Below are 27,894 nucleotides of genomic sequence, written 5' to 3' on the forward strand. Positions count from 1 at the left end.
GCTCTAAGTGACACTGACATCATGAGCGCAACTTGTAACAGGGAATATGCATATACATTTTCATATATAATGAGTACGAACAATGACGTCATAAGTCAGTTCAAATATTTTACTTTTCCAGAAATTGATACAGTAATAAAACTTATTAACAAACATGTGCTTATTAAAACCATATGCATATACCCTATGGCCAGGCGGCAATTCTTATTGCACCGCGATGAAAGATAATTAATATACAATTTTCATTTTAAATACATACAGTTTTATTCCTTTCAATTTAACAGGCGCTTCGCGTGTTTATAGCAGATAGCAAAAAAGTGAATCAAGTTCATTGCCATATTATAAACAACTACTCACAATCGCTTAATGAAAATGTATATCCAATTGGCGATGTGTATCAACAAATATACAGATAAGAGTAAAACATTCATTCAAATTAACACCTTAATTCGAGGCGGTAATGTTCAAAGTCTATTGCGTACTCTCATAAGAAGCTCACTGATGGTGGCGTAAAATGTGCGAAACTCCATCCTTTTTAAGTTTGGATATGCTTGGATAGGATTGATATATTTGGATAGTTTTTCAGTGAACACTGTCATTGCGTGGCGTTGTAATTCCGTACCCAAATTAAATATATATATATATATATATATATTATCAAGCCGCTGGCCGTCCGTACTAAGACGTCAACGAACATCTTGTTTATCGCAAAAGTCAAACAAAAACAAAAAAAACAAATATTAAAAACCAATATAGCAATTTCAAAAATGCTGTAATGCAAATATTTTTTCCATTACAAGAGTATTTAAAATAAAATTGACTATTTTTTTGTTTTTGACTATAATAACTGCAGAATATACACAATTAGTGAGACTGTCCAAATGGTCAACATACATTTGAATTTAAATCAATACGTCGTATATAAAAATATCTGTTCATTCCTGTGGTGTATATAGGAACGCCATACAAGAGTTTTAAAATACATTACGGAGACTTGACAACAACTTGCTTAAAATCCATAAAAATAAATAGATAAGATGGAAGCACATACAATTGCATGAACATTATAAGTTATGGGTGATTGAAAAAAATTTAATCATAGAACATTACTGATTTTGCTTTGCAATAAATCAACCGGTAGAACAAGAATTAGGAGGAAAGTAAGAAAGCTACATAAGAACTATTTCTTCTAAACATTCGTTAAGTATCGGCTTATTAAAATCTTCTAAATTTATTGATAGATATAATATACAATAGCCACATAGACAATAATTTACAGATAGACCAAGATTTATTCATCATCAACAAAATATCTCAAGCTGTTATAAAATTAGGAAGCAGTATTTAATAATAAGATTGGCGCTAGTGATTGCGGGTAAGGGCAGAACAAAAATTAATAATAATGAAACTGTGAATGTAATACAACTCACGAAAACGTTACTACTTTATGGAGGTTTGTGTCAATGTAGCTTCCTCTATCGCACTTACGGGCTAAGTGCCACTATGAAACACTTAAAGTGGCCTTGCACTCCTGGCGCATTAATTGGTTAATGTTTAAGGTGTTTTTTATACTGATAACCTCATTTACTATTTTGGATATGTATCTATGATTTTTTTTATACTAAAAAACGCGTGACTAAGTAAGATGTGCTATACTTTACTAAAGAAATAGATATTGTTAAGTAAACTGCAATAATGTAAAAAAAACAGGATATCAATATTTCCTAGATATTATTAATATTTATAAATTAAAAGTAAAACTAAGAAGTAAAAATGACTTGCGCCTTGCTTTAAAATAACGCCTTACTATAAAGTTTTAAGAATACAAAATCGGAGAAAACTTATAATAAAATCACACCAAGGAAACTGATATTATGTTTAATAAAATACAAACATTCAAACTAGCCCTCCCACTGACACAGACGCAATCACCAGGGTATACGATGACATAAACCAATAAACGACTTTGTGCTCACAAACACGAACCATTCATGAAAATATTTCTATCAAAATTCCAAGTTCATTCGTTTATTTGTTCATGATCACTTAAATTAACAAAATATATTTAAAAAATACACATCTTTACAAGCTCTATATGCTCTATGAACACACATAAAATAAATTACTCTAAAGATCTTACTGATGTACAGCATTGTAGATATAGTATTAGATTTATTTAGAATTAATACTCTAACACACATACATGTTTTTTTTAGAAATTTTAGGGTTGCCAGTTATAGTAACAAATACAGGTGCCTTTACAATTTACATATTTATATCAAAATATTTTATTTTGTTATTGAAAAACGGCGAACGAAAACCATCAGAAAGACTTCATTCTCTTTTATTCTCCTTTGCCGAACCACACACACACACATTCAGTTTCTTTAGTTTGGTGTCTATTCCGATCGTTCGACATAATAATAGGTGGATCCAGCATAAAATCTAAATCAGCTAAGTTAATCAATGAGATGCAGTATGGTCAAAACTTCTCTGTTCGCTGTTGTTCACAAAATTACTTCATAAAATTCATTCTGGATCTACAATTGCTTACATAATGCTTCATGTATTCACTAGAGTCAATAATCACAGTGCAACATCTATCCGGCATTCCAGGCTGTCACCCTAATACCGTATCTTTAGTAGCCTTTCAAATATGAGTTATAGCCTTTACATTTTAGAAACCTCTCTCTTATTAATAAAATAATTGGCTAACAAACCGTTTACAATTTTACTAATATACACTCATGTGGAAGGTAAGCTACATATTAGATATACTTTACATAAATTTCTATTATGAAACGTCGATCAACTTGCATAAATTTCAATTCAGTAAATCCAACCTACGTCCTAGTGATCCTTAATTTATTATTCACAAACAGGCTCTACTTGAATATAGAGCACACCTTTGAAAGTACCTCATGTGGGCCTGTTCTCCTGTTAACCAAAAATAGACTTTGCTATCTATATGGACATAGAGCTTATTTCTGAAAGAAACCTCTTCCCGAGATCGCTCGTAATCGTGTTAGTAAAAATAGACTCTGTTGAATGGGCGAAGGATCGCTCATTGCGGGTCGCTACGCGCGCACGAGCCGCACACGTAGTCGTCGTCTTCCCGCAGCGCTCCTCGGCTCAGTCCCACGCAGTGCATGTGGAACCACTGGTCGCACCCGCCATCGCACTGAACCCAGTCTACTTTACCTGTAATCGTTTATTTTTATAAGTGACAAATCAAATTAGGGGTGTCCACTTTGAAAAAACATCGATTTTTTTTCGATTCGATAAATCAGAACTGTACATTGATGCTTTTCGATGTATCGGTTGAAAAAATTGATATTTTGTACACATCAAGTACTTTTTTATTAATCCTAAACTTTTAAATAAAACATATAAGTAAGATTTCTCTGTCCTCTCTGTCAACAGGCTGTATCTCACCGTGAACCCTGATATTTAGACAGTTGATATTTTCACAGATTATGTATTTCTGTTGCCGCTATAAAAACAAATACTAAGAAATAGAATTCACAATTTTCAAATTAGTCGTTTATTATTAGTTTGTCTCATTTCTAGCGCAATTTTTTCTCTAATAGTGGAACTAACGATGGAAAAATAAGACGTTAAACATTTTAAAATTTCAGAAAGTATTTTTTGATTTTACTCGCTTGATAAAAACCATAAATAAAATCGTTTATTATTTAAACATTTGTAGAATGTAACATTACAAATCTTAATTGGGGACACATTTATTTATCAAATAATTTAAATGGATTTACAGCAGTAAATCTCTTTTTTTTTCCAAAAAAAGCTGTACTACCTGGTTAAATTGAAAGTACCTGTTTACTCTCATATAATTTGCAGATAGTTAAATAGATAGAACTTAACTATGTAGGGATAATTCTATTATGCATTAGTGCGTAATATTCATAGACGCACGTGTGTGCTCAGTTCGGTTTATGGCCCTAAGAACGATGTAAGGCTCACATTACGAGCAAGCGTGTTGAAAAGTCTATTTGACAATATGATTTATCTACACTCATGCTTTAAATCCTCTATTAAAGATTCTGAAACACTAATTAGCAATTGGCAATAAGCCAAAATTAAAACACCTAATGTTCTAATGACCATTACATCATCCAAACGAGTTGTAATGATGTACTGAATTACATAACAACACGCTCCATTGTTTTTTTTCGATCCTTTCATGCGTAAAGAGTTTCAACAGACAGCCACATTCTTATTGCTCGATGCGTGGTATCTGTATGAATTTCAAAAAAGAACATTTTCGTTTACGCGGGTTCCACAATACCAGAACGTCGCGCGCTGTAAAAAAGTAGGTTATTCGAATCCCCGCCATTTTCCTTGAAAAAATGAGCGATTCAAGTTTTGACAGCACACCGCCGGATATTTAAAACGCTGCAAACATAATATTCAAGTGAATTTAAATAATTGCACTATACAAAATGTAAATTATTACTAAAAATAAAAATAAATAATTATTTTATTAATACTTTTAAATACAGGTTCTACTAGGACTGGCTATTTTAATGTTATCAGTAAGGTAACTGTTTCAGAATCTTTTAGGGGATTCATATGCTGGGCGAATATAAAGTCTTGTATGTAACTGTTGGTAATTATGTATTAAAACACTCGTGTTCACTTTCGTGTTTTAATAGCCCTTATTACACAACAGTTTCACACTATTTTAGTACGTCCGCAGTCTCACCGGTGGGCCGCAGACAGCAGACGGCGGCGCAGTCCTCTTCGTCCTCGTTGGACGACGCGGACGAGCTACTGCTGCGACGCGAGCGAGTCTCGCCCGCGCGTCGTGCGCTCGCGCCGCGAGTGGCCACGCGGCCCCGCGTGCCCGCTGTCACGACACACGTCATTCAATTAGGTTATGTTTCAGCAGGAGTGTGTGGTGGCGGTAAACTACCAAACTACACACCATACAGACCCCAGAGTCGCCACATCATACTGAGACAGTATCAAAATGGACCTCGAAGCGCTGTATGTAAGTGTGAAAAGAAAGTTTACGAGAAAAAAGAAACAGTGGTGGGTTAATCTTTATTAAGCCATTTTATGAAAAAAGGAGGACAAACGAGCGTACGGGTCACCTGGTGTTAAGTGATCACCGCCGCCCACATTCTCTTGCAATACCGGAGGAATCACAGGAGCGTTGCAAATATTTAAGGAAGGTGTACGCGCTTTTTTTGAAGGTACCCATGTCGTAATGTCCCGTTAGCACTACACAAAGAAGCTCATTCCACAGCTTTGTAGAACGTAGAAGAAATCTCCTTGAAAACCGCCACACATCCAGATAGTGGGGATGATATTCTTAGAAATTATCATTAACATGGCACAGCAATTTGGAACCCTAGAAATTCACAATAAAATATTCTATTGAAAAAGATAAATAACTACCATATATCATGCAGCTAAAAACATTCAAATTAAACTCACATTATTGAAATATTAATAACTCAACATTTAAATTACTAAATTATATATTCATATAATGATAATACAATTTTTATTATTATATATTCAATTATTTCCTGTACATTAGGCAGCATCTGATATCACTTCTTGCCTTATCAAATGCCTATTCAAGTTTCGAAAAAAACCAACAATAAAAGGACCAAATGGATGACTGTATAGTACTCACCCATCCGTGGATGTCGGTGTTTCCCCCGCTTCCTCCTCTCCTGTCGCGCCATATAGTGTTTCCGCATCATCAGCCCTGACCCGGTGGTCAGTGCCTGTTTGCGGTTCAGGTAATTGGAGCTGGTTGAGCCACCGCGTTTCATGCGCCCTTTCGATGCCGATGTAGACGCTGAAAGTGATTAGTTACACATTATGGGGTCATGTAAGTTTTACTACGTACACACTATTATATCACAACTAGTTGACCCGGCAGACTTCATACTACCTCAATCGATAAATATAAGACCTAGACTTTTGTATAAAATAAATTTAAAACAAACAAAAGGACTCCTTTTTTTTAAGTTGTTACCCATGTTTAAGGAAGTTTATTTTTTACCTCCTTAGAAAGTTAGAAAAATATAAAAATTCTAATTAGTTATTCATTTTAAACTATTATTTTTATTTGATTTCTGAATGACGGGGGAACCGTCAAAGGAAAATTAAAATTGTTGTTTTTATTTAAATCCGATGATTTTCATGTTTATTCAACCTTTTAAACCTTCCCTGGACTTCTACAAATAATTTAAGACCAAAATTAGCCAAATCGGTCCTGCCGTTCTCGAGTTTTAGCGAGACTAACAAACAGCAATTCATTTTTATATATATAGATAGATAAATATGAATGAATATTGGCAGTAAGAGGTTTTGTATTATAGAATGTCGTTGCAATACGTATAATTACTATTATTGTATTAATATATTTTGATGAAACTATACAATTAAGTTATCGTTTCTTAATATATAGCAAACAAATGAACCAAAGTATTTTGATTGACTACAGAGTAAAGTTTATCTAAGCCATCTATCGACTATCTATCTACTAGAATTTGCAGTTGTGGTTTACAAATTAAATTGAATATTCAAACGTAAAAGCAGTTTATTATGTTGCAAATTATTACTGTTTGTTATATATATTTCTTCTTTTTATTTTTATTAGATGTTTAATGTAGGTAACAATGTAAATGTTAGTTTTTAAGGGAATATTTGTGAAATATATTTAACGACTGTTTGTTTCCTTTGTAATTTTAAGTTTGTGATTAATTTTATGGAACTATGTTTGTGCTTAATTTAAATTTTACTATAAATAATAAATAAATAAATAAATTTCGTTTATTTCAAAGATTACATATACTTTTTTTAGTGGTTAAGACTTCCCAGTAAGTTGTCTTAGGACACTTGTTTTGGGAATATCTCGCAACTTCCTTAGCAGATACATTTTATTTAGTAAACAATATAGAAATAAACAGAAATCCTTAAAAACCAAATTTTATAATTTACAATTTCTCTGTGTGTGTGTGTGTGTGTGTGTGTGAGTGAGTGTGTGCATGTGGGTTTGAATTGGACCTTTAATTGGGTCCATCCATACAATGCGTGTTTGTCATGTCAGTCTGATCAGAAGATTTTCCACGTCATCATAAGCAAGACAAGTTAGCCAATTATTTAATGCGTGAAAAACTGTTAGATTATTGAACAGTTTGTTTTAACAACGTCTCCAGGGTGTTACCATGTTGGTGATGCCTGGTTCGTTTGTGCTGGTGCAGGGTCTGCCGTGGCTGGTGGGTCCTCTTCCTGGCCGTAGTGTCGCTGGCGCGCGCCGGCTCGCTGTCTCGTCCGGCCGCAGCGCCGCTCCCGCTCCCGCCTCCGCTACCGCCACCGCGTACCGCACACACGCAGCTCCAGATCTGTGCTTGTTCTTCTAATCGCACCTGTCACAATATATAAATTATCAAATTATCTCAGATCATTTATACGTCTAGTTGGACTATGACAGCTGTGAAAACGTCGAAAAAATTGCCAGTCCACATTAACAGAACAATAGTTCTCTACAATTATGTTCTGTTAATGTACTTTACACAATATTTGTTTGTGGAGGGAAGTAAAGGGAGCTAAGCGTAGCTACCATGTCTTTTATAATCTTGGATTTTGTATTGGACACAGTTTCGCTCTTAAAACATCAACATCAAATGTGATTTGAATTTGAATCTCTGAAATAAATATCACACTTATGATCATTAAAATTAACTTAATGATCATCGATTATTAGCTTTCTTTGGTCTATGTTGGGTATGCCTGGACCTCAGCCTAAAATATTAGTCACCTCAAGCAAGTCTCCTTCCAGCATGATATCCTCCAGCTTGTGCAGAATGGTGGGCGTGGTGCGAGTGCTGGGAGAGCGCGGGGACGCACTGTAGGCGTGCTCCTCGCTCGCACACGATCTGTAACGATAACGATGCTTCCCTAAGTAGGTTACGTGTTGGTTGGTAACCAAACTGGTTACCAAAAAACACAGTGTATAGCTTATATTTTTCCATTACTGTCTCTACGCACTTGCAGTGGTCAGACTCTTGTAGTAGTCAGTGCCTTGTGTTTCGCTTGACTAAACTGAGAATACAGGTTTGTGTGAAGAAGCCTTGGTAGTCTTGTCATTGTAGTATATTTACATGTATTCCGCGAAATTCTGCATGATGTGTGGTGCCGAAAGCCACCAAACAACTACAACGCGATTCAGCTGACGAATGCGTCATCGACAGCCCACGGGTGACTAAATTATATAATTACAACCATTAAAATCTTAGATCATTTATAATTTATATGTCTCGATAGACTATGACAGCTGTGAACACGTCGAAAAAGAGTTCAGAGTTAAAGTTATTTTGAGCAATGTATGCACACTAACACAAAGTGTCATACAAATCGCAAGTGTAAGACCTGTTTTCATCGGTTGTCTAATGTTGTGGCAGCAGGCAGTGAGTTACGTACCTGGGCGGCTCTCCGTAGTCGCGGCGGTAGGCGGCCAGCGCGGGGCTCGCCAACATGGCCCGCGCGGAGTCCTGCCACGACATGGCCCGCTCCGTCACACACTGCAGTGCTTCGCCCTCCGCCAGACGGACTGGCAATTTTTGTAGCCACACCTACACAAAACATTTTTATTAATAATATCAGTTTTAGATCATTTCATAATCACTTTATTCACGTAGGTCAAGGAAATGACACATATGAACGTCAAAAGTTTTCTTTTCTTATTGCATGTGCTTCCCTGGAGCGTAAAAGAATAGGGGAGTCCCAGGCCCAAGGTGAGAGTCGACTAAGGACTTTTTAAAAGTGGGAGAGTCACGCTGCCGTCTTTTGACGTCAGGACAATCGGGCCAGGCTCGTTAGGGTTAATTACCACACTCACACAGAACACCGGCGTGAAGGAACGGCTTAGTGCCGCTTTTTTTCGGATAGGTTAGTGTCGAGGACCGAAGGCCATCCAGTGCCTGCGCCGTTGCAGTAGCCGATTTGATTCTGCAGTGCATATATTTTTATACCAAGCTCTGTATTACCGATCGGAGACAGATCACAGCCCTGGTTCGAGATACGTCAGTTAAAGCGGCATCTCACTGCAAAAAATATGACACGAAGTGTCGTCGCGGGCGGCGCAGACAAAACCTAATAAATAAATAAAATGATTCACCAGAAGGGCTAGTATACGGTGCAGACGCGGACGCTTGGTCCTGGTGCAGTCTGAGCAGAGGAACTTGCTCTCGTCGCAGGGGAACGGCAGCTCCACCCTCTCTGGCGACTCCGCCCTCTCGTCCTCCTCGTCGTGTGCCGCTGTTATACACGCCGCTGAAAGTAACTCAAACATGAGCAAACAGCAAGAATACAAGTACATTACTCGTGAAGACGAACCCCCTTATCCATAATAGTCTGCTAACTTAACGCATTGCTAATTCTCACTCTGTCTTCTTCTATTGACCTAAGTCAGAATGAGAAAAAACACTCCTAAGCGGCTGTTTAAAGTTAGCAGACCATTATGAATGAAGTGGGAAAAAGTTAGCAAAGTTGATGGATTCATAACGTCTGAGTAGTAGAATCACACATTCCCTTCTCCTTAGTGCTTTATGCTAAGCCTATCAAGAAAACAAAATACCATACGTCATTCGAACGGTTGGCCCATTTGGAAGAGCGCTCGGACGGAACCCGAGATGTCACGGGTCCGCATCGATCATAAATTGTGGTTACAAAAATATAATGTAATGAATCCCATAAGTGATAGATATCACTTTAAAAATAAATGGAATAAAATAAATATAATTACATTTTTTGCCAATAAATTTCAATCATTAATTAATTAAATAGAATAGAAAAGCTACTTGAAATCGTTTTGAATGCCTCAGTCTTAGCTGATAGATAGTTTGTATGTATATTGTAAATTACTAGTACCTTTATCTACCAAACTAATCAATAGTCAAATAAAAGACGTGTGGCACTCGGGGACATACCATTTTTTATCATTTTATGCAATTATAATTATTTATTTATTTTATTAATGCAGTATTTTTTTTCCTTTGTTTTTTTTTCTTTAATATTAATTCAAGTTACACTTCTTGAGCGTGGTGACCGATAAGAAAATATTTTTTTTTTTCTTTTCGTATAAATGAGAAGTTAGTAATGTTCAAAATATTTTTATTATCTTACAATACATGTAGAATATTCAAGAATATTTATCATTGAAACTATAGGTTTATGGTAACCGAAATAAGAAACATAAGTAACTGAAATAAGACTTGATATCTTCTAAATATCTGGAAAATACCGCGTCAATGGTGGTCCAATATTTTGTTGTGGATTCTTGTGGATCATTATTCATTTTCAAATTCAATATTTTCGAAAGAAAAGTTGTCAACGGCTCTGATTTTTATCAGCGAAGTTAATGTTGAAATCGCCAGCCAAAATAAGTGGAAATTTATTACCATTTGTACGAAGTATTTTCGACCCTTCTACCGTGTACTCCAGTAAAGTGCGATGAATAAAATATTATACCTCGTCCAAATTTGGATTCGGAGAAATGTAAATAATAATAATAATTAAAAAAACGTGATAAAAAAATAAAGAAATTAAAAAAATCAATTAGTGTGTAATGATCATGGCGAAATATCTATATACATCTAGTAAGTGGGGTGTTAGGTTATTTTCGTTACGGAATTTCTGGATTCGGTCTCCACACTCAAGGCCCGCGATAAAAGCTATGCAATAGCTTAAAAATAAAAAACAAAGAAGAACAGTACACGTTGGAAATGACTTTTTTCTATAACTTCCCCATCGCATATTTATGTGCGCATAACAAATGAAGTACTTCCCATCTACTTGTTTTTGTTAGTGACTTAGAATATACTAGCATATAACGTAGACAAACGAATAAATTATAAATTGGTAACAGTAACAATAACTTTCCTTTTCAATCTTGCTGTATCTCCGTTAGAGATGTTGTTTCGCACGTTTTGTTTCTCTATTAGCTACTATATTGAAAGTCTATGGTAAAGTTAATGTGTCTTAAAGAATAATTTAGTGTATATAGAACATTACCATGGAACCAATCCTTGCACATCTCGCACTGCGTCATGAGTCCGTACTGCCGCTTCTGGCACGTGCAGAAGGTGAGGCCGGCCGAGGGCGTCGAGCGGACTTCCTTGTGGATATTCCGGGCTCTACAGATAAAAAATGTAATTTAATACATATGTAGTAGCTATTTCGAAGAGCTCTTGATCAACGGCAAACTGTTTTAAAAATGCATCGCCAGGAAGACTGAAGAGAATTCTATCCAATGTTACCAGGGAGCTAGTAACTGTTATGAAATCGACAGTGATATTAACCGAGTGACATTAAGTTCTATATAAGGAATGCATAGTACAGTGGGAGCGCCAATTCCAATCAGTCATTACTCATTGGTCGGGAGCGGACGTCCCCGTTTAGTGCTACTTGTTGAACAACATTTGTTTTGCTCGTGCCCAAACGAGAGCCATTCCTCACCTTAGCTCCCTGATGGCGGTGAGCTCGCGCTGCTCGGCTTGCTTGAATGCGGCCACGATCTCGGTGGGCGTGGCGTCTTCGTTAAATTGCTTCAACAGCGGCGGCTCGTCATCGCGTCCGCTGCTCCCACGACCTTTCCCGGTCCCGCGACCTGTGCCTATTGGTGAGAAGTCCGTGCGTGGTGATAGGGCCTCTAATAAACTATAAGGCCATTTCTGAAAGAAAATTTGTAACGGTCAATCACACCCACTCGAAGGTATTCATTTCTATACATCAGTGTATTACATTTATCATTAATAAAAATTACCTTTTTAAGAAACATTTCAGCTGCGCCTCGCTTCCATGCCTTAGCAGACTCGAGCGCCGATTCCAACTGATCTTTTTCATATAGGGATATGGGTATCTGAGCGCCGCGCTTTACGAGCGTCTCTACAGTGTGCATGTATGGATACAGCTCCTTCGATTGCATTTCTTCCACCTATGAAACAGTACAAAAGATATATTATATCCACATATAGATAAACTAACCGAAAATTATCAGATCAGCCAAAAGGAGCCATAAATATTCCGAGCTAAATGTTTTGCTCCTAACAGAATCTGCGTTTCACACAATGTATGAAAACTCAAGTAGATCTGTTAACACAAATTTTGTGCCATCAAATTTATAAGTTTTTATGTCAACCTTCTACAACTTAAATCATGTTCTAACATTTTAAAGTAAATGTCACAGAGCTGATATTTTCCCTCCAAAATTAGAGGTGAAGCGCCCACGCGGCTTAAGACCAACATACATCACACATCTGATTTGAGAGTTACCTTGTTCAGCCAATCAGCCGCATGTGAGAGTGCGGTCCGCAGCGCTGACAACGACGGCAGCGCCACCTCTGCCTCTTCACCCTCGCTGACGAGCGCCTCAAGTTCCGCCAACGTCGTGTGGTTGACTTCAGCCTCCTCACTCGTCTCCACAACTCGCTTGACGCTCGTGTCGATCAGCATCGCCTTAGCGCGTCGTTCCCAGTCCTCCGATTGTACTGATATGTGGACAATTATATTTAATTCTCATTTATTGGCTTAGCTTTGGTAAAATATGCACTATATTAAAGTAAAGAATACGAACAGGAGGCGATATTTATGTTTAGTATGGTGAAACTGATGCCAACATACGGACGCGCGAGAGCTCCTGTCCATACTTAGTTTCTTATTTTCGGTTAATAATAATTGTATCACTATACTGTGATGGCGAATATTTTAGTCAGGAATTTATCGATTTTTGCATTCATCTCATAAGAATGAAGACTTTGGTCATAAAAGACCTACAAAATAGCCGATAGCTCCACCTCCAAGATGGATGCTATCGCTGGAGTTTCGTCAAGTACAGAAAAACATACTTAAATTTTATAAATTAGTAGGTGTATACTCACACTTAAGCTTATATAGCGTCGCCCGTTCTGTTTCGACTCGTCGATGCGGCACAACACTATTTGCTTCCTCCAACAACTTGTCGATAGTCTCTGGCGTGAGCGTTGTGTAGTCGTCGCGGTGTTCGCGAGACGAAACAATGAACTTCTCTTGCAAGAGGCGCGCTTGTAGAGCTGGCAGTTGAGGCAGTACTATACAGAGACGAGAACCGAGCTCTACCACCTATGGCGAATAAATTTACATTTTAGTTACTAATTAAACTACTTATTCATCATACCCCAAAGGAAAATCCCATAATTTCATATAAGGAAAAAAATTGAAACCATTCGATTTCTTTCAGGTTATGTATTGTTTAAAGTATTTTTAGTTTTTCAAAAAAATAAAATACTATTATTTTTATGTGCTACCCCATTGATAAGTCGCTGCCTGCCCGCTTGGGTTGTTTGGTTCTAGACGAAGCAATCGCGGTCAAAGTCACTCGTGTCGAGTGTAGGTACCTGGTATTTCATTTGGCTTAGTACCGACTTCAAACCGATTTTATTTTTTACTTTTTAGTGTCAGTAATTAGGTTGGTAACTATAAGATTTCGTTGTTTTTATTATTGTTTCTGGAAATACTTGGTTTCAATAGATTTGATTAGGATTTGTATTTATTTATTTATTAGCTATAGAATCAGTTTCGGAGGTACTCAAAAGTTGGATATTTTTTTTTCACGCAGCGCTTTTAGTGCCTCTTTATATTTTAATAAAGTTCCAAACTTTTTAAATATTTATGATTTTTTTTGCTATATCCTCCAAATAGTCATGTAATGATCAGTAATAAGATTTTACTGTTTGTTTGTACATATGTTATTATATGATTTGAGTTCAGGGAAGCTATTGTATTATAATTTGCAGCACCTTTTTTATGGAAAAAGAGAAAAAACGTGTCACCTGATGGTAAATGATCACCATGGCCCATATTCATAACACCAACGGAATCACAAGAGTGTTGCGGACCTTATAAAGCATTGAATAAACAAAATATACAATATACAAATCTAAAACCGAAAACACATGGGTTTATTGCGGCTGTTAGCAAAGGGAATAAGTCCAGGACCTCGGCAAATGGGGTTCTGTAATCTGTGTTTCTATGTATATGCATGAGAATAGATAAACTGTCACCTCTTCTAGTTCTTTAACTGAAGCCGCGTCACATTCGTCTAGGTCCGTGTTGAGTATTTCCCTCGCTCTATCTTCAAACTCAGCAGTCTGTCTTAGAACTTCCTTCACGGCTGAACCTGTAGGTTTAATAATTATGAATAAATATTATTTTTTACAAGTCATAATGCATTTTATATCAGCAATCATAAATGCTTAATTATTTAAGAACATTTAAGCATGGCTGAGCAGATGTAAACTTACTCGCTATTCCCATGTCCATACCTCTAAGGTAGAGGAAATCAAGGGTCATGTGTTTCCGCTCAATAGACCAATTAGTTTAGGTGCTGTAACCCTAAATATATTATCGGGTGAGCATATAGTTTGAAGAGATGGAAAGATATGTAGGCAAAATAAACTATTGGGAAGTTTAATAAATTAAAGATGAAAAGATTCAATAACACGTATGTGCTAGGAGAGTTCATGGTAAATCTGCGGTGGGCTCTTAAGACCACTCTCAATATCTATGTGTCTACTTAAACTATTGTAATTGGTATCAATGTTGTCATATTATGTGCCTGATATTACATAGGCACCTTCAAAATGGAATGCAACAGTAAAACTTCGGGTTAGAAGTAGCCGTGTTTGGTGTACTTGCAAACGAATACTGCACACACAGTTATACTGATGTTGATTAGTACATAGCTGGTAGATTAACCTTCTCTGTGATCTGGTCATGATCGATGGAGTAGGTTGGATGAGGGCAGCGAAGGACTTAGGAAGACCGTTGTCCAGGATTGGACATCTTACGGTTGAAATGTAATATTCACCTTCAGGCAACACGCAGGCGAGGCCATCGATCTCCGCGGCGAACAGGGTCAGCTCGTGTATGGTGAGCTTGTACTTGGGGTCCTGGTGCCTGGTGCGGGTCCTCATCTTGTTCAAATCCAGCTGTTGTATCACGGAGGCGCACTTCTCTGCATCCTCGATAGCTGTCTCCAGCGCACGAACGAGCTCGGTTTTGTGCATCTGAACGAACAACTCAATTATTTACCCTACATATTTTATACATCTAGATAGACTATGACGGCTGTATAAACGTCAAAAAATATTGAGTTTAGAGTTAACCTCTATTTTGAGCAATAACTAACACAAAGTGTCATAGTAATCTCGAGTTCAGAAATGTCTTGTCACGCACACTAAAGTATTAACAGCAAGAGACTCTATCTAGACATATAAATTATCTAAGTTATTTATTATATTTAATTTAAAAAAGTTTTAGGATGTTGCACCTCACCTAAACACCATCCCATGTTTTTAATCTTTCGAACAAATAACATAAAATAAATAATTGACGCTAATTAATAATTTATTAGTAAGATGAAATTAAAATTCGCCTTTTAAATAAAGTTTTTAAAGGATTAAGAACAAGTCTGCAGGTTTCATCATAGAAGAGTTGATAATACACATACGGTAGAAAAACCTGTTTTATTTCGGTCTGTGTACGAATGGAATATACGAAAATATATTATATTGAATTTAAAAACACGATAAAGTTTTTTTTTTATGGTAGTAGAGCGAAAAATAATATTTTTTTATGACTTATGAATTATGTTTAGCTGATGATAACTAATACTCTCTGCCCATTACAATGCAGAACCACTCAGGATTCTTAAAAAGTCCATAAATTCTGAGCGGCACTACAATTGCGCTCGTCATCTTGAGACATCGGATGTAAAGTATCCTTTGCCCAGTAATTTTACTAGCTACGGCGCCGGTCAGACCGAAACATAATAACGCTTATACATTACTGATTACCGATAGAAATAAGCACCGTTGTGGTACCCATAATCTAGCCGGCATCCTGTGCAAAGGAGCCTGGTCTCAAAGGCCTTACTTTGAGATCGTGAGCTCGTTTGAGATGCACCCTCAGTCCGTCTAGGTCGCATGTCTTGGGCGTGTCCGGGTCGAGAGCGTTCTGCACGGCCTCCGCCCACTCGCGAAACTGCTCCGACTTGCGCTTCAACTTGTCCAACATTGCAGGCAGCTCATCCAATGTGTATCGGTATCTGTTTGTAAGAAATAATTATTAATTTAGTAAATGTGCTGAATGAATAACTTTTCTTTAGGGATAGGAGACCTCTCCTATTTGTGTCATCGACTTGGCATTATGGAAGGGATTATAATTGAATAGGCCTTATAATGTATTTATATTATAAGGTCTAAAAGCTATTAGACATATATGTGGTAATCAATTAATATTAGATTATTTTGTACCGAAATTCATGTTCAGTCCAAGCACTCTTACCAACTGACCCAACCGTCCATCTGTTTAGATTTGCAAAAGCGACATCTCAAGTAAATTTCCTAATATGCAAATATTGGGGTTGAGCAGGTTAACGACTGTAAAGTAGGTCCTGTAGATGGACTCACATCCTGAGAGTTGAACAAGAAACGGTTGGCTCAGTTGGTCACGCATTGTCCAATTTTGGTACAAATTAAATTTTAATATTTGGTCACCCCACTAGCAGTATGCAAATTAAAATAACTCTCGCTCAACGTCACATCATTAACAATGTTATAGATGTAAATAATTAACAAATATCAAGTGAATCCTTTTATCGTGTGCTCAAGGCTGACTCACAAAAATATACTGAATAAAGCAGCCGTTATATTATATATTGCCCGCGTATTATCACATTCATATATTCGGTAAGATAAGAAAAAAATAATTCTATTAACAGTATTTGAATGTAAACAGTTTGTTATTTTTAAGTGATGAGTGTGAGATACACTTCTGGGATTAAATATACCAATGCGGGAGATGGAGACATAACCTGAGATTTAAACAAGACATACCAAAATTTACGATCGATGCGTCACTCGGACTGTTGGCTAAGTAAGAGCGCTCTGACGGAACCCGATAGGTCGCGGGTTCGAGTCCCACATTGTCCATAGATTTTGGTGTAAATTAAATTTGAATTGTATTTAAGTTTAGACAAAATTTCTTACCTGAGCTTATGCCCAGTGGGTGGACAGGCGCAGAGTTGGTGAAAGTGTCGCAGGCAGGCCACGTGTGTTGTGCACGCGCAGGTCACACAAGACAGGAAGCAGGTGGTCTTACAGAGGTGACACTGTCGCTCGTCGTCTGGAAGCAACTCAAACGCCTCGCGCTCTGCTTCTGTCACCCCCTGTGGACAACACATTACAAACACGATCAATACATAAATTATATTGAAACAACGAAGACCATACAGTAAGCTTTAAGGTAAGACATTTTTCTGGAGTAGCATTCGAAGAAATAACTTGATGGAACATTTATCGCATTTTTTTTCGCAGATGAATTCGCGATTAACAGTGCCGTGAGTAACTTACATATTATAATCATTAGAGCCAGATTATTTGAGATATTTCGCTTCTTTTTTCAAAGTCTCGTAGATTCTGACTTGGCCATCACCGCCCTTCGTAAAAAAGCACTAGTAATTTTTTGATAACTCACCCAATCCAACAGAGCCTTGCGCAGCTTCCTCTCGTCGTGGAGCATGGTGCGCATGTCCCGGTATGCGGCCAGGGCCACGGTGAGACTCAGAGAGTCGGCCTCCAAGGCCATCTTGCACACAAGCTCGTCGTGTGAGAAAACGCAGTAGCGCCTCAGTGTCGAGTAGTGCGCGATGCATTCGCGGCCCATTTTCAACTGTTAAAACGGAGGAAAACATTAATAAAAAAAATCATTGGTTATTAAAGAACGAATGATTTACTTCTTCATAAAAATTTAAATATAATGTAAAGAAAAACTTGGTCTGGGGTGTGGCTTTCGTACCTACTCTCGCTCTCGGGAACCAGAACTTAAATCTGGCGACTTAGACCGCGCGGCCACACTGATTTCGAAGCAGTTATTGAAACATAAACTTAGTATACTAGCGTAATACACAAAACACTCTTACACGTTACTCTTATGTTTTACAGAGGTGGAGTGAATTAGTGAAGTGTGTAGTATTTTGCTCTTAGACAATCCTATGACAAATATTGATAAACGGCGTCATATTAACGTATACAATATTTTATTTTCTAACACACATTTTTTTATATTAATATTATCTTTGGAAAATAGAGTGTTTACTGCGTATATAAAATGAAATATTTAGTGCAAGTGTTCTACAAAAATAAACATCAAGAAAGTGGTATTGAAGAATCTGTATTTACCTGTGAAATGATTCTTTAGTTGGATTGCTGCTATGTGTACAACACAATGCAATACAGAACACGACACCATTTTATTTTTTAATTAATATCTGTTAAACACAGTACAATAACTATAGAAACACTAAAATTAAAACGCGGTCCAATTTGACAAGAGACTAATGGACACTAAATTGTTTCTCTTGAGACTCTTTCTCACACCTCGGTTTGTATATAATGATAGTTATCTCACTCTCACACATGGTTCGTCTATAACGGTAGTATTAGTATACTATAGTAGTATAGTTTATGTGTTGAAATTAATGATAGCCTTACCTCCCTACTACCAATCGTAATGCGACCCTAATCAAATGTAACGCTATATGCGATAGATGAGCGAAAAAAATAACGCGATGTAATAAAATGATTTCACTTTAAAAATTATGAGAAAATAAATATTCGCCTAGATCTACTGCAATAGATAATAATTACAAGTATCATTACTTTGCACAAATCTGTAATATTGTATTACCATAAATATCTTAATGCAAATGTCATTCTTGATATAAAAGAGTGGCAATGACTTTCTTGCTACTTCTTCTCATTAGCTCAACCCTTTACGAAGTAGCGGTAGATTTAATAAGATTTATTTTTTTTGACATTCATAAGTGTCATTTCCGTAATCTACGTGAATAAACTGATTTTGATTTAATTTGATCCATCACCACCATTCACATTACCACAAAGGAAACTTGTATTAACCCATAGCCAAAAATATATAAAAAAAAAAGAGAACATAAGATACCTTTGTAAGACATTTTTGTTGTATTATTATTTCTACTTCAGTAAACCAGTTTACGTTGAGTTTCTGGCAAACGCAAAGTTCCGATTAGCACTTTGGTTTTTGTGACAATAAAATTTATTGTCAGGTTTATTTCAACCAGTTGCATATAAAAATGAGTCGAACCTTATAACTATAATAGTAGGTAAGTCTCTCACCCAATCAGCTGGTGTGAAGTTGACTGCCTCGGCGAAATTGTATCCTTGATTGAACCCGGCGTGGTACGCGCGCGGAAATGTGATGACAAATTCACCCGCGTGCTGATCCGTTCTAAGAAAAACATTCAAAATTGCTGGTTTAAATAAAATATCCTCTACATGATCAAACTTACACTATTCCTTTTCAACTAGTGTTACTATTAAAACGCTCACAAAATACATTTATTAATTTATGGTGTGTGTGGGTTGATGCATCCACTGTACGTATTAAATTAAATTTACTTTTTTTGACTTACACATGTTAGGCACATCATATATATTACTTGAAATGATTTGTAAGAACATGAAGCTGTTAATGTTGATTTAAAAGAGTGGTAATGAGTTCCTTGCCACTTCTTCGCATTAAAGCTCAACCTTTTTAGAGAGTCGGGGTAAATGTAAAAAGAAAAGAAAATTTGACGAAAAATTTGAAAAGTGTCATTTCCTTGACCTACAAGTGATTTTGATTTCATTACACAACATGATTCCCATGTATTATTTAAAGTTTATTGATTTGCCAACCTTATAATAATCATAAAGTAATTCCAGTAAATAATATATCGGCGTCAAAAATCATCCTGCTGGGTGAGAAAACATTCATACCGATAGACAGGGACGCCCGCCCTCATGAGGATGTTGGGGTTCATGATGGTGACGAGCTGGTGCAGCAGGTCTGGCTGCAGGTGGAACAGCTCCGGAGCCTCGGCTTTCATCGCCGCCTCGAACTGCTCAGCCTTCGAGCTCGGCACGCCGTACCTACACCGAAAATTATGTAATATTGATTGTAATTAATTAATTAAAATTATGTAATTGTGATTCCTCTGGTGTTGCAAGAGAATGTGGGCGGCGGTGATCACTTAACACCAGGTGACCCGTACGCTCATTTGTCCTCCTATTCCATAAAAAAAAAATATCACTTAACGTACCTACATAGTATATTGACTATGAACTGCCAGTATCTCCTTGATTGATTTAGATAAAGTTTTGATTCTTATTGATTAAGTAAGAAGCCTCAACCTGAGTGTTGAACAAAGTATACATGATTTTTGACGATACGTCACTCGAACAGTTAGTTCAGTTGGCAGAGCACTGGCACGCCAGAGGTCACGTGGTCCTCGTGGGTTCGAGTCTCGCATCGTTCATAAAATTTTGTTTTCAAATTTTATTTGTTGACTAGCTGACCCGGCAAACGTTGTTTTGCAATACAAAGTATAATTCACGCGATAGTTTTATAAGTAATAAAATATTGCCTATAGTATAGCCTGTACATCATTTTGTTCTATTGTCATTAGTTTTTACAGCGCACGCAAAAATAGGTTTTCGATTTTACACCTTGTGTGATAATAGCAATTTTATTACGGATCCCTAATTTTGAAAAAAAAAACATAGCCTTCCTCGATAAATGGACTACCCAACACTGAAAGAATCATTCAAATCGGACCAGTTCAAACAAACAAACAAACACTGCAGCTTTATATAATAGTATAGATTAAGTTACGCTTAGTTCTAATTTTGCATAAAATCTCTCACCAGGTTTTCGGTTCACCCCAATGCAGATAGTTGATGGAGTAGCTCCAGTGGTCTTCATTGTGCCAGCAGAACGTGGCGAAACACATGCCCACGTACAGCCACGGTACCTGCGAGATTAAGAAAGTTTTTATATATTTAAAGGATGATAATAATACTATTAATCAAGTCAATAGAAAAAATAAGTGTTGACTACTAAGAATAAAGTATTTTAGTACCAAACCGAGCGCTCATAAATTAAGTGTAGGATAAATTAGTTAAAATTACCATTTTTCAAATACAAAAGAAAATCAATGAATGGGGCCCTCCATATTGAATAATTGGCTAATAGGCTCAATTATGTCTGCTGATTTTTTGCCCGACAATGTATGTAAAATGCTGAAACTATAGATGTTGGCTTAAAATAATTAAATGAAAAAAACTAACAAATAAGATTGCATTATCAGAGTTTTAAAGGACCTATATTCTTGGAAAAAGAGCACAAGGAAGTTGATACCATGTATACCACTCACCTTCATGCCAGATATATCCGCGTTGATGTGACCGAGCACAGACCCCTCCAGCACTGGCAGGTTGTTCAGGTTCCAACTGGAGTCTGCATACTGCTGCTCGCCGGGGTAAAGGTGCGCGCTCGACTTCGTCGGGAAACCTTACAGGTGGCAACATTTTTAATTATAGACAATTTTTTTTTATGAAAATACGGGACGAGACGAGCAGAACGTTCAGCTGATAGTAATTGATACGCCTGTATTGATGCCCTTTACAATGCAGTGCCGCCCAGGACTGAAAAGCTCAAAAATTCTGAGCGGCACTACAATAATTGCGCTCGTCACCTTGAGGCATAAGATGTTAAGTCTCATTTGCCCAGTAATTTCACAAGCTACGGCGCCCTTCAGACCGAAACACAGTAATGTTTACACTGCTTCACGGCAGAAATAGGCGCCGTTGTGGTACCCATAATCTAAGGAGATATCCTCTGTCCCCTGGCTCACTCCCATGAAAAGGTAACGCATCATTCTCTTGAAAATCAAATTAATGCTTATCTTTTCCCTGCGACATATACAATAGAATCGAAAATAATTTATAATTAATTTAATTGAGTAAGTCAAAACAGATATAATATTAATTTTTATATAACACAGACACAAAAGAACTACTAGTAGAATTACTCAAAATTAATTAATTTACTAATTAAAGAAGAATACTGAGTACACTTCACTTCCAAATACAAAAGTATTAATAATAATTAATACATCTTAAAACAAAACATAGATATAATATTAATTTATATATGCCACAGAGAGAAAATAATTATGGACAGGTGAGCAGTAAGTACAACTCTTTAAGAATTATGAATTCATTAATTAAATAATTACATAACCTTAGGTGTAATAAGAGTTTAGGGAAGACAATAATAAATCAAAGAGAATCACCTGAACCATGATCCATAGAGTGCAGATCAGCTCCGTACTCCACTGCAACATCTTCATCTATAGAGGACACCACACGCCAGAACTCTCTTTCTACAGTCGATGTAGGAACCATCTGTATACATGAAAACATTATTGTTATTGCCTCGTATGCTTTACTCAAAACCCTTATACTCTACCCAAAATGGTGAAAAAAAAAATGTCATAAAGCCTGAAAAATTTGAAATCAAGCAGGCTAAGACCACTTCAATAATTCAACAATATTTAGCTCAGTGAGGGGCGCACATAATATAACGAATTTTGTGATTTATCGAGATGCTGTTGTAATATTAATATGGAAGAACCACATATGGTATTTCCAGACATTTATGTAATGAATAAACCGCGTTTCACATTTTAGGTTAAATTTTTTATTTCTAGAAGACCATTTTTTCAAACTTCTTCATCACAATTATATGGTAATGAAAAGACTAATTATGTATGGCATAATGTTGCAATCAAAAATACAAAAAAAAATAACAGTTGTAGAGACTGCCGATAGAAGTGAAAACTTAGAACTTTTTGAATTAAGATTTGAAAATTCATCATGTTTAAAAACAATTAAATTATTTATTTCAATTTAAGAATATAAAACTTATTTTCAATAGCATATAAATCAAACAAAAACACAATTTCAACACTGCACAGTATATACAGATTGAACTTTTCACTAAATCCATTCAATTTTATTAATAAGATATACACAGCACTAATGTTGCACAATATGTCAGCTGTATCACTACAGATATTGCTATAAGCATTTTGGTGACGCGAAGTCTCGAGGTTTCACCCCTCCTGAAAGTGTCGGGTGCGCCAGTCATGGTCATGTCGGTGACGCGCACCCATGCGATTTTCCCCTACCAAAAAGTGCCAAACGAGGTTAAAGAGGTTTTCACTTCAAAAATATTATGTGTATTAAGGCGCGGACTGACTAAGATTGTAAACGCTACAACCAACCCTACAATATTTGTGTTGATCATGTGGCTAAGCTGCAAATGGGCATTTATTTTACTGGTTTTCTTTTTTTTTATTCAAAATTTACATATTAAATTGAAAAATTGTTCGGTTTAAGTTTTAGAAAAGTACTAATTCTATTCAATTTTAAAAAAATAATATTGTTATCGCTTAAAATTCGGAGATTTTTGACTCCTTAGTTTATTTTTGGGAAGCAACTTCCAAATTTTTTATTGGATATTTCAAATTATATATAAATATTCTATTCGGTTCACAATTATCATTAAATCCTTCTTTGTGCACTGTATTTTTTGCGTCAGAATGTTTTCATTGCGTTGTGTTGTAATCGGCTCCCTAAGAAACCAATTTTTGTTGATATTGAGGTATGACCGCGCCTTAAGTGTAACATACAAAACTTCCCTTGAGGAAGACTTACATGTACAGGCATATTAAAGTAATCCGACTTGAACTGGTCAGCCATTTCACCAAACTGTTGCAGAGTGTACTCCCGCGACGCTTGCTCGAAGCCAAACGCTTCAGCTGGTTTTGATACCTGTTAACAATCAATTAAATATTTCAATTCTACACCGGATTCAAACAATACAATGAAATGAATTGGAATTATGAGACAAGCAATAACTAAAATATACAATATACATCCCAGTAAAACACGCTAAGTTTAAACAGAATGTAAGAAATAGCAGTAGATAATGTGGAAATTGTAAGAGAGACACATAAGTTGCCTGGAATATTGAGGCATAAGAAAATTATGTCGAATAAATACAAATAGTGACTCAACTCTGTCACTATAGACGGATCAAATATGAGGTTTGGTGCGAGTTCCTCTCTCCTACCCGCACTGTCTGCGTTCATACTGATTAAATATTTTGATGAAATTCATTAGCACTTTTTTATTTCAATATGCTTCACCGCTATAAATCGTCAACAGCTTACAGTATGTTTTTGTGACAACCCGCAGGTGTACCGTTACCGGAGAGGTACCCCATTGTACTTATCCAACGGCATAATAAAGGAGATGAGCAACTATTTGTATTTATAGCAAGTATGGAAAGTAAGGACAGTATGTGTATGAAAAAATTCTTCAAACATTTATTCTTGAATACCTACAAGTTCAGGTTTTGTTTGTTATGGTACACATGTCGTAAAACCAGCACAATGCTGCAATATTTTTATCCTGTGGACGGCTATGATTTTTTAACTACACACTTCTATAGTTAGATATCCATATTAACAATTTTCACTGGCAACTTTTTGAGCAGTTATCTACAATGCTTTTGACCTGACGGATGTGAGCAATATTGTTACAATGATTAGTTACTGTGTGTTAACAAGCGCTACCAACATCATGGAGTCATAAGATATCCCAATTAATAATTACATTTATATAAAGCTGTTATTTATTACTCTGTTAGTAATGTTATTTTATATAATTGTCATTTCAGTTTAAAGATATAATAGCACATAATATTCAGATTTTAGTTAAATTTTATTTGTGTAAGTTAGTTGGCACTACAGCAGTGCCCACTAACACATTTGCTAGCAGTAATACAATTGGCTGTTGTTCCCTATATAACCTAGGGTGCTAAGTTCGAGTAATCATTACTTATTGTAAGTTCTAAGTAGAAACACTGTCCAAATACAGTGATTAATGTAAATTCAAAGTGGAACCTCTGTGCAAATACAGCGATTATTGTAAGTTTTAAGTGTTTAAATTACCAACCCCTTCTACACGCATTTTTAGTTTGAGACCATACTGAATATTTCCAATTTGAACTTAGCCTACTTTGCTTTTCCTGTGCTGGTAAATTCGGGCAAATTATTTTTCTTTGACCCCTTAATACGTTTCCAGCTCACTAAAAAACACGTACCTCTTCAGCCAGACACACGGGACACCGCCAGTCGCCCTTGGGCACGTCGTGCAGCGGCGGCACCAGACAGAACGTGTGGTACGAGTCGTCACAGCCGTCACAGAGCAGCATCTGTTCTTCGATATCACCGCGCCCGCACACGTGACACATGTACTTCGCCAACTGTTTTGGAAAAAAACATACAATATTATTGAGAAGAGTTTCACCAAGCCGATAAGAATTTACAAATGTCAAAATTATGGTTTTGATCAATTTTGATTACAAATTTAATTTGTATAATTATGGTTTTCTCAAATAATTTCGATGATTAACTTGCAGCTTCATTACCAGATCAGTTCGATGGATCCATTTTAGAGGAAGTCCAACCGTTAAAACTTAATGGTTAATATTAAGTGGTAGACGGATATATACATAAGTGGCCAATTATTTAAAAAAAAAAGAGGACAATATTGACTTAGTGACAACTGAATTTTAAACAATTAATATAACTAACAGATACAATCTTATCACATGAGTATTTATAAGACACATAAATGTTCTTCGTTACTTGTTAATGGTGTTACATTTCTAGAGTAAGCGAAATATGATATCTAGAATTCTAGAGCAATCAACAACTAGCAAACAATAAATTTAACTAACTATTTAAAACTAGGTAGTAGGTGCCATAGCCAAGTAACTCTACCATTGGTATGTACAGTGCCCCAACATCCTCTGGTAACGAAATTAGTCTCATTAGTCATTATTGCCGTGGCAGAATCAGCAAAAAGCAAAGCTCGGTCTTCTATTTGTATATGAAGATGTGTATCCATTCATCTGTCTTCCTCTGAGCGGAAAGCCAACATTAGGGTCATTAGCAAGCCAACCAGCGCGGGATGCAGACTATGCGTGCGCGACGTATAACAAAAATAAATATAAATATAGGTGTATTAAGTGTAGTAATTTCTTGAGTTCTTCAATATGTCAAAATTAAGAACGTCAATTACATTCACCAAACGTCTTTAGTAGAGACACGAAACAACATCAATTAAATAACTAATACAAGACCTCTTGTATAACCTATTTTGCCTTTAAAACATAGAATGAGTTGCGAACCTTACATTTTTTTATACATATAAGATTAGGCAAACAGACAAGAGTCTCATGGAATGTGGAGTGGTAAGGCTATGGACATCTGCAACAACAGGTGTCAAGAGATCTACTGCTGGCGTTTATACTCTTACATGCCTTTATATTTATATCCAACATAGGAATGTCCCCTAAATATGATATTATATAATTATGTAATTGAGTGTTCACTGTTGAGTCAATTATTTATCATACCGAATAGTATGTATGAAGATCATAGTTTCTCAACCTTATTTTGCTCACTGCCCACTTTGAGAATATGTTTTTTTCCAGAGTATTTTCGTGTAGTTTTTTGCCTTTTTAGACTATATTTTTTAATCTACCCACGCCCCACCTGCGCCATCTCAATGCCCCCTAATTTTCTCTGGGTCTTCTACTGCCCCCCCGAAAGTCTCAAACACCCACAAGGGGGCGTTATCGCCCACGTTGAGAACCTATGATGTAGATGATTGTTGGTATGTATAGCGTACCGGGTCGTGGGGGTCTAAGGGGTCAGACGCGGTGGGTGGTTGCGGCGCCGGCGTCACTGACACGGTCATGTTGCTCAGCCGGTGTTCCCGCAGCCGAGTAGCGCGGAGTACGCGAGCCCGCGCGCCGCAACTTGCACCGCTCGACATCCATTTGTTCTCTCGGGGACCTGACAAAAGACATTAAAGGATAAGTAACATTTAGTTCTACACAGCAGTATTATAGTCTACCCGGCACGGGTAGTCGTGATCATGGGTGTAATTGTTCAATCTATAAGAACCGAATATGGCAAGACGTAGAAAAAAAAACAGCTTTGGTAGCACTGGGCTAGTGGCTAGTAGTTGAGTAGCATCCAGAGAGTTAATTGGACACAATGAGTATTGTGCTGCGTATATTTTTTAGGATTTAAAAACTATAAGATCAAAACAACTAATTAATATGATGATATTAATTAGTTGTTTTGATCATGATCAGACAGACTCTGATCTGCCCTATTTACTCACCAACTTCCTGAACTATCTGCAGTGAATAACTGTCTTCATGTTTTAGCATGAGCTTGACCTATGACTACATAATCAATGCACTTGTTTTGATGGGATCAGGTTAGAAAAATGGGGACTGATATCGTATAACAACAGTTACATGAGCCATGATATTTAAATTAATGAGAAATAATTATGTGCATAGGTAATAATAAAGATTTTTGTAAACTTATTGCACCCATTTCAAAACATTAGGTAAGTACAATAGTTATGTTGCATTATTTCCATTATCATCCTTATATCATTCCTTCCTCTGCTTAGCAAGATAAATATTAAAATACCTATACATAGAATATATTACATTCTTGGATGAAACAAATTTAGTTGTCTATAATATTATCGAGTATAAATAATTATTGTAAATTGCATGAAATAACTTTAAATTTAACAAAACCCACTTCTCCTATTCTCTGTAGGCTCTTCCTTGATGGGTGTCTTTTTATCATCCATGCCTGGGAGTGCGCCTTCCGTGTGGCTGCCCTCGGCTGCTTCAGGCTCTGAGGACTTGTAGCGGCGGCCGGGGGGCGGAGTCGCCGCAGGGCCCTTGCTTGCTGAGCGACTCCGGACATTTGCCTTCTCCGGTGTTTGTTCGGTTTTTACCTCAATTTTCTGTGGAGAATTCATAAAGTAAGATATTTTTTATGAT

The 27,894-nt window shown here is 36.6% G+C and overlaps 1 protein-coding gene across 1 annotated transcript in view; it reads right to left on the reverse strand.

Moving 5' to 3' along the window:
- Positions 1 to 2,743: 2,743 nt before the first annotated feature.
- Positions 2,744 to 27,894, reverse strand: part of LOC126974765 (lysine-specific demethylase lid) — a 32,773-nt gene continuing 7,622 nt past the window's right edge. The window contains exons 5-30 of the mRNA XM_050822427.1: positions 27,647 to 27,857; positions 26,709 to 26,875; positions 25,114 to 25,275; positions 23,661 to 23,777; positions 22,235 to 22,346; positions 21,314 to 21,450; positions 20,805 to 20,911; positions 19,878 to 20,030; positions 19,236 to 19,347; positions 17,557 to 17,751; positions 17,070 to 17,248; positions 15,955 to 16,126; positions 14,888 to 15,086; positions 14,082 to 14,197; positions 12,921 to 13,140; positions 12,316 to 12,530; positions 11,807 to 11,977; positions 11,500 to 11,714; positions 11,056 to 11,177; positions 9,161 to 9,315; positions 8,464 to 8,615; positions 7,802 to 7,919; positions 7,208 to 7,409; positions 5,666 to 5,833; positions 4,724 to 4,867; positions 2,744 to 3,201 (exon numbers count right to left, since the gene is read on the reverse strand). Of these exons, the coding sequence (XP_050678384.1) occupies positions 3,065 to 3,201; positions 4,724 to 4,867; positions 5,666 to 5,833; positions 7,208 to 7,409; positions 7,802 to 7,919; positions 8,464 to 8,615; positions 9,161 to 9,315; positions 11,056 to 11,177; positions 11,500 to 11,714; positions 11,807 to 11,977; positions 12,316 to 12,530; positions 12,921 to 13,140; positions 14,082 to 14,197; positions 14,888 to 15,086; positions 15,955 to 16,126; positions 17,070 to 17,248; positions 17,557 to 17,751; positions 19,236 to 19,347; positions 19,878 to 20,030; positions 20,805 to 20,911; positions 21,314 to 21,450; positions 22,235 to 22,346; positions 23,661 to 23,777; positions 25,114 to 25,275; positions 26,709 to 26,875; positions 27,647 to 27,857 (4,158 nt within the window). The 3' untranslated portion in view covers positions 2,744 to 3,064. The remainder of the gene's footprint in view (positions 3,202 to 4,723; positions 4,868 to 5,665; positions 5,834 to 7,207; positions 7,410 to 7,801; positions 7,920 to 8,463; positions 8,616 to 9,160; positions 9,316 to 11,055; positions 11,178 to 11,499; positions 11,715 to 11,806; positions 11,978 to 12,315; positions 12,531 to 12,920; positions 13,141 to 14,081; positions 14,198 to 14,887; positions 15,087 to 15,954; positions 16,127 to 17,069; positions 17,249 to 17,556; positions 17,752 to 19,235; positions 19,348 to 19,877; positions 20,031 to 20,804; positions 20,912 to 21,313; positions 21,451 to 22,234; positions 22,347 to 23,660; positions 23,778 to 25,113; positions 25,276 to 26,708; positions 26,876 to 27,646; positions 27,858 to 27,894) is intronic.

Source organism: Leptidea sinapis, chromosome 33 (assembly GCF_905404315.1).
Source record: "Leptidea sinapis chromosome 33, ilLepSina1.1, whole genome shotgun sequence".
NCBI classification, from domain to species: Eukaryota; Metazoa; Arthropoda; class Insecta; order Lepidoptera; family Pieridae; genus Leptidea; species Leptidea sinapis.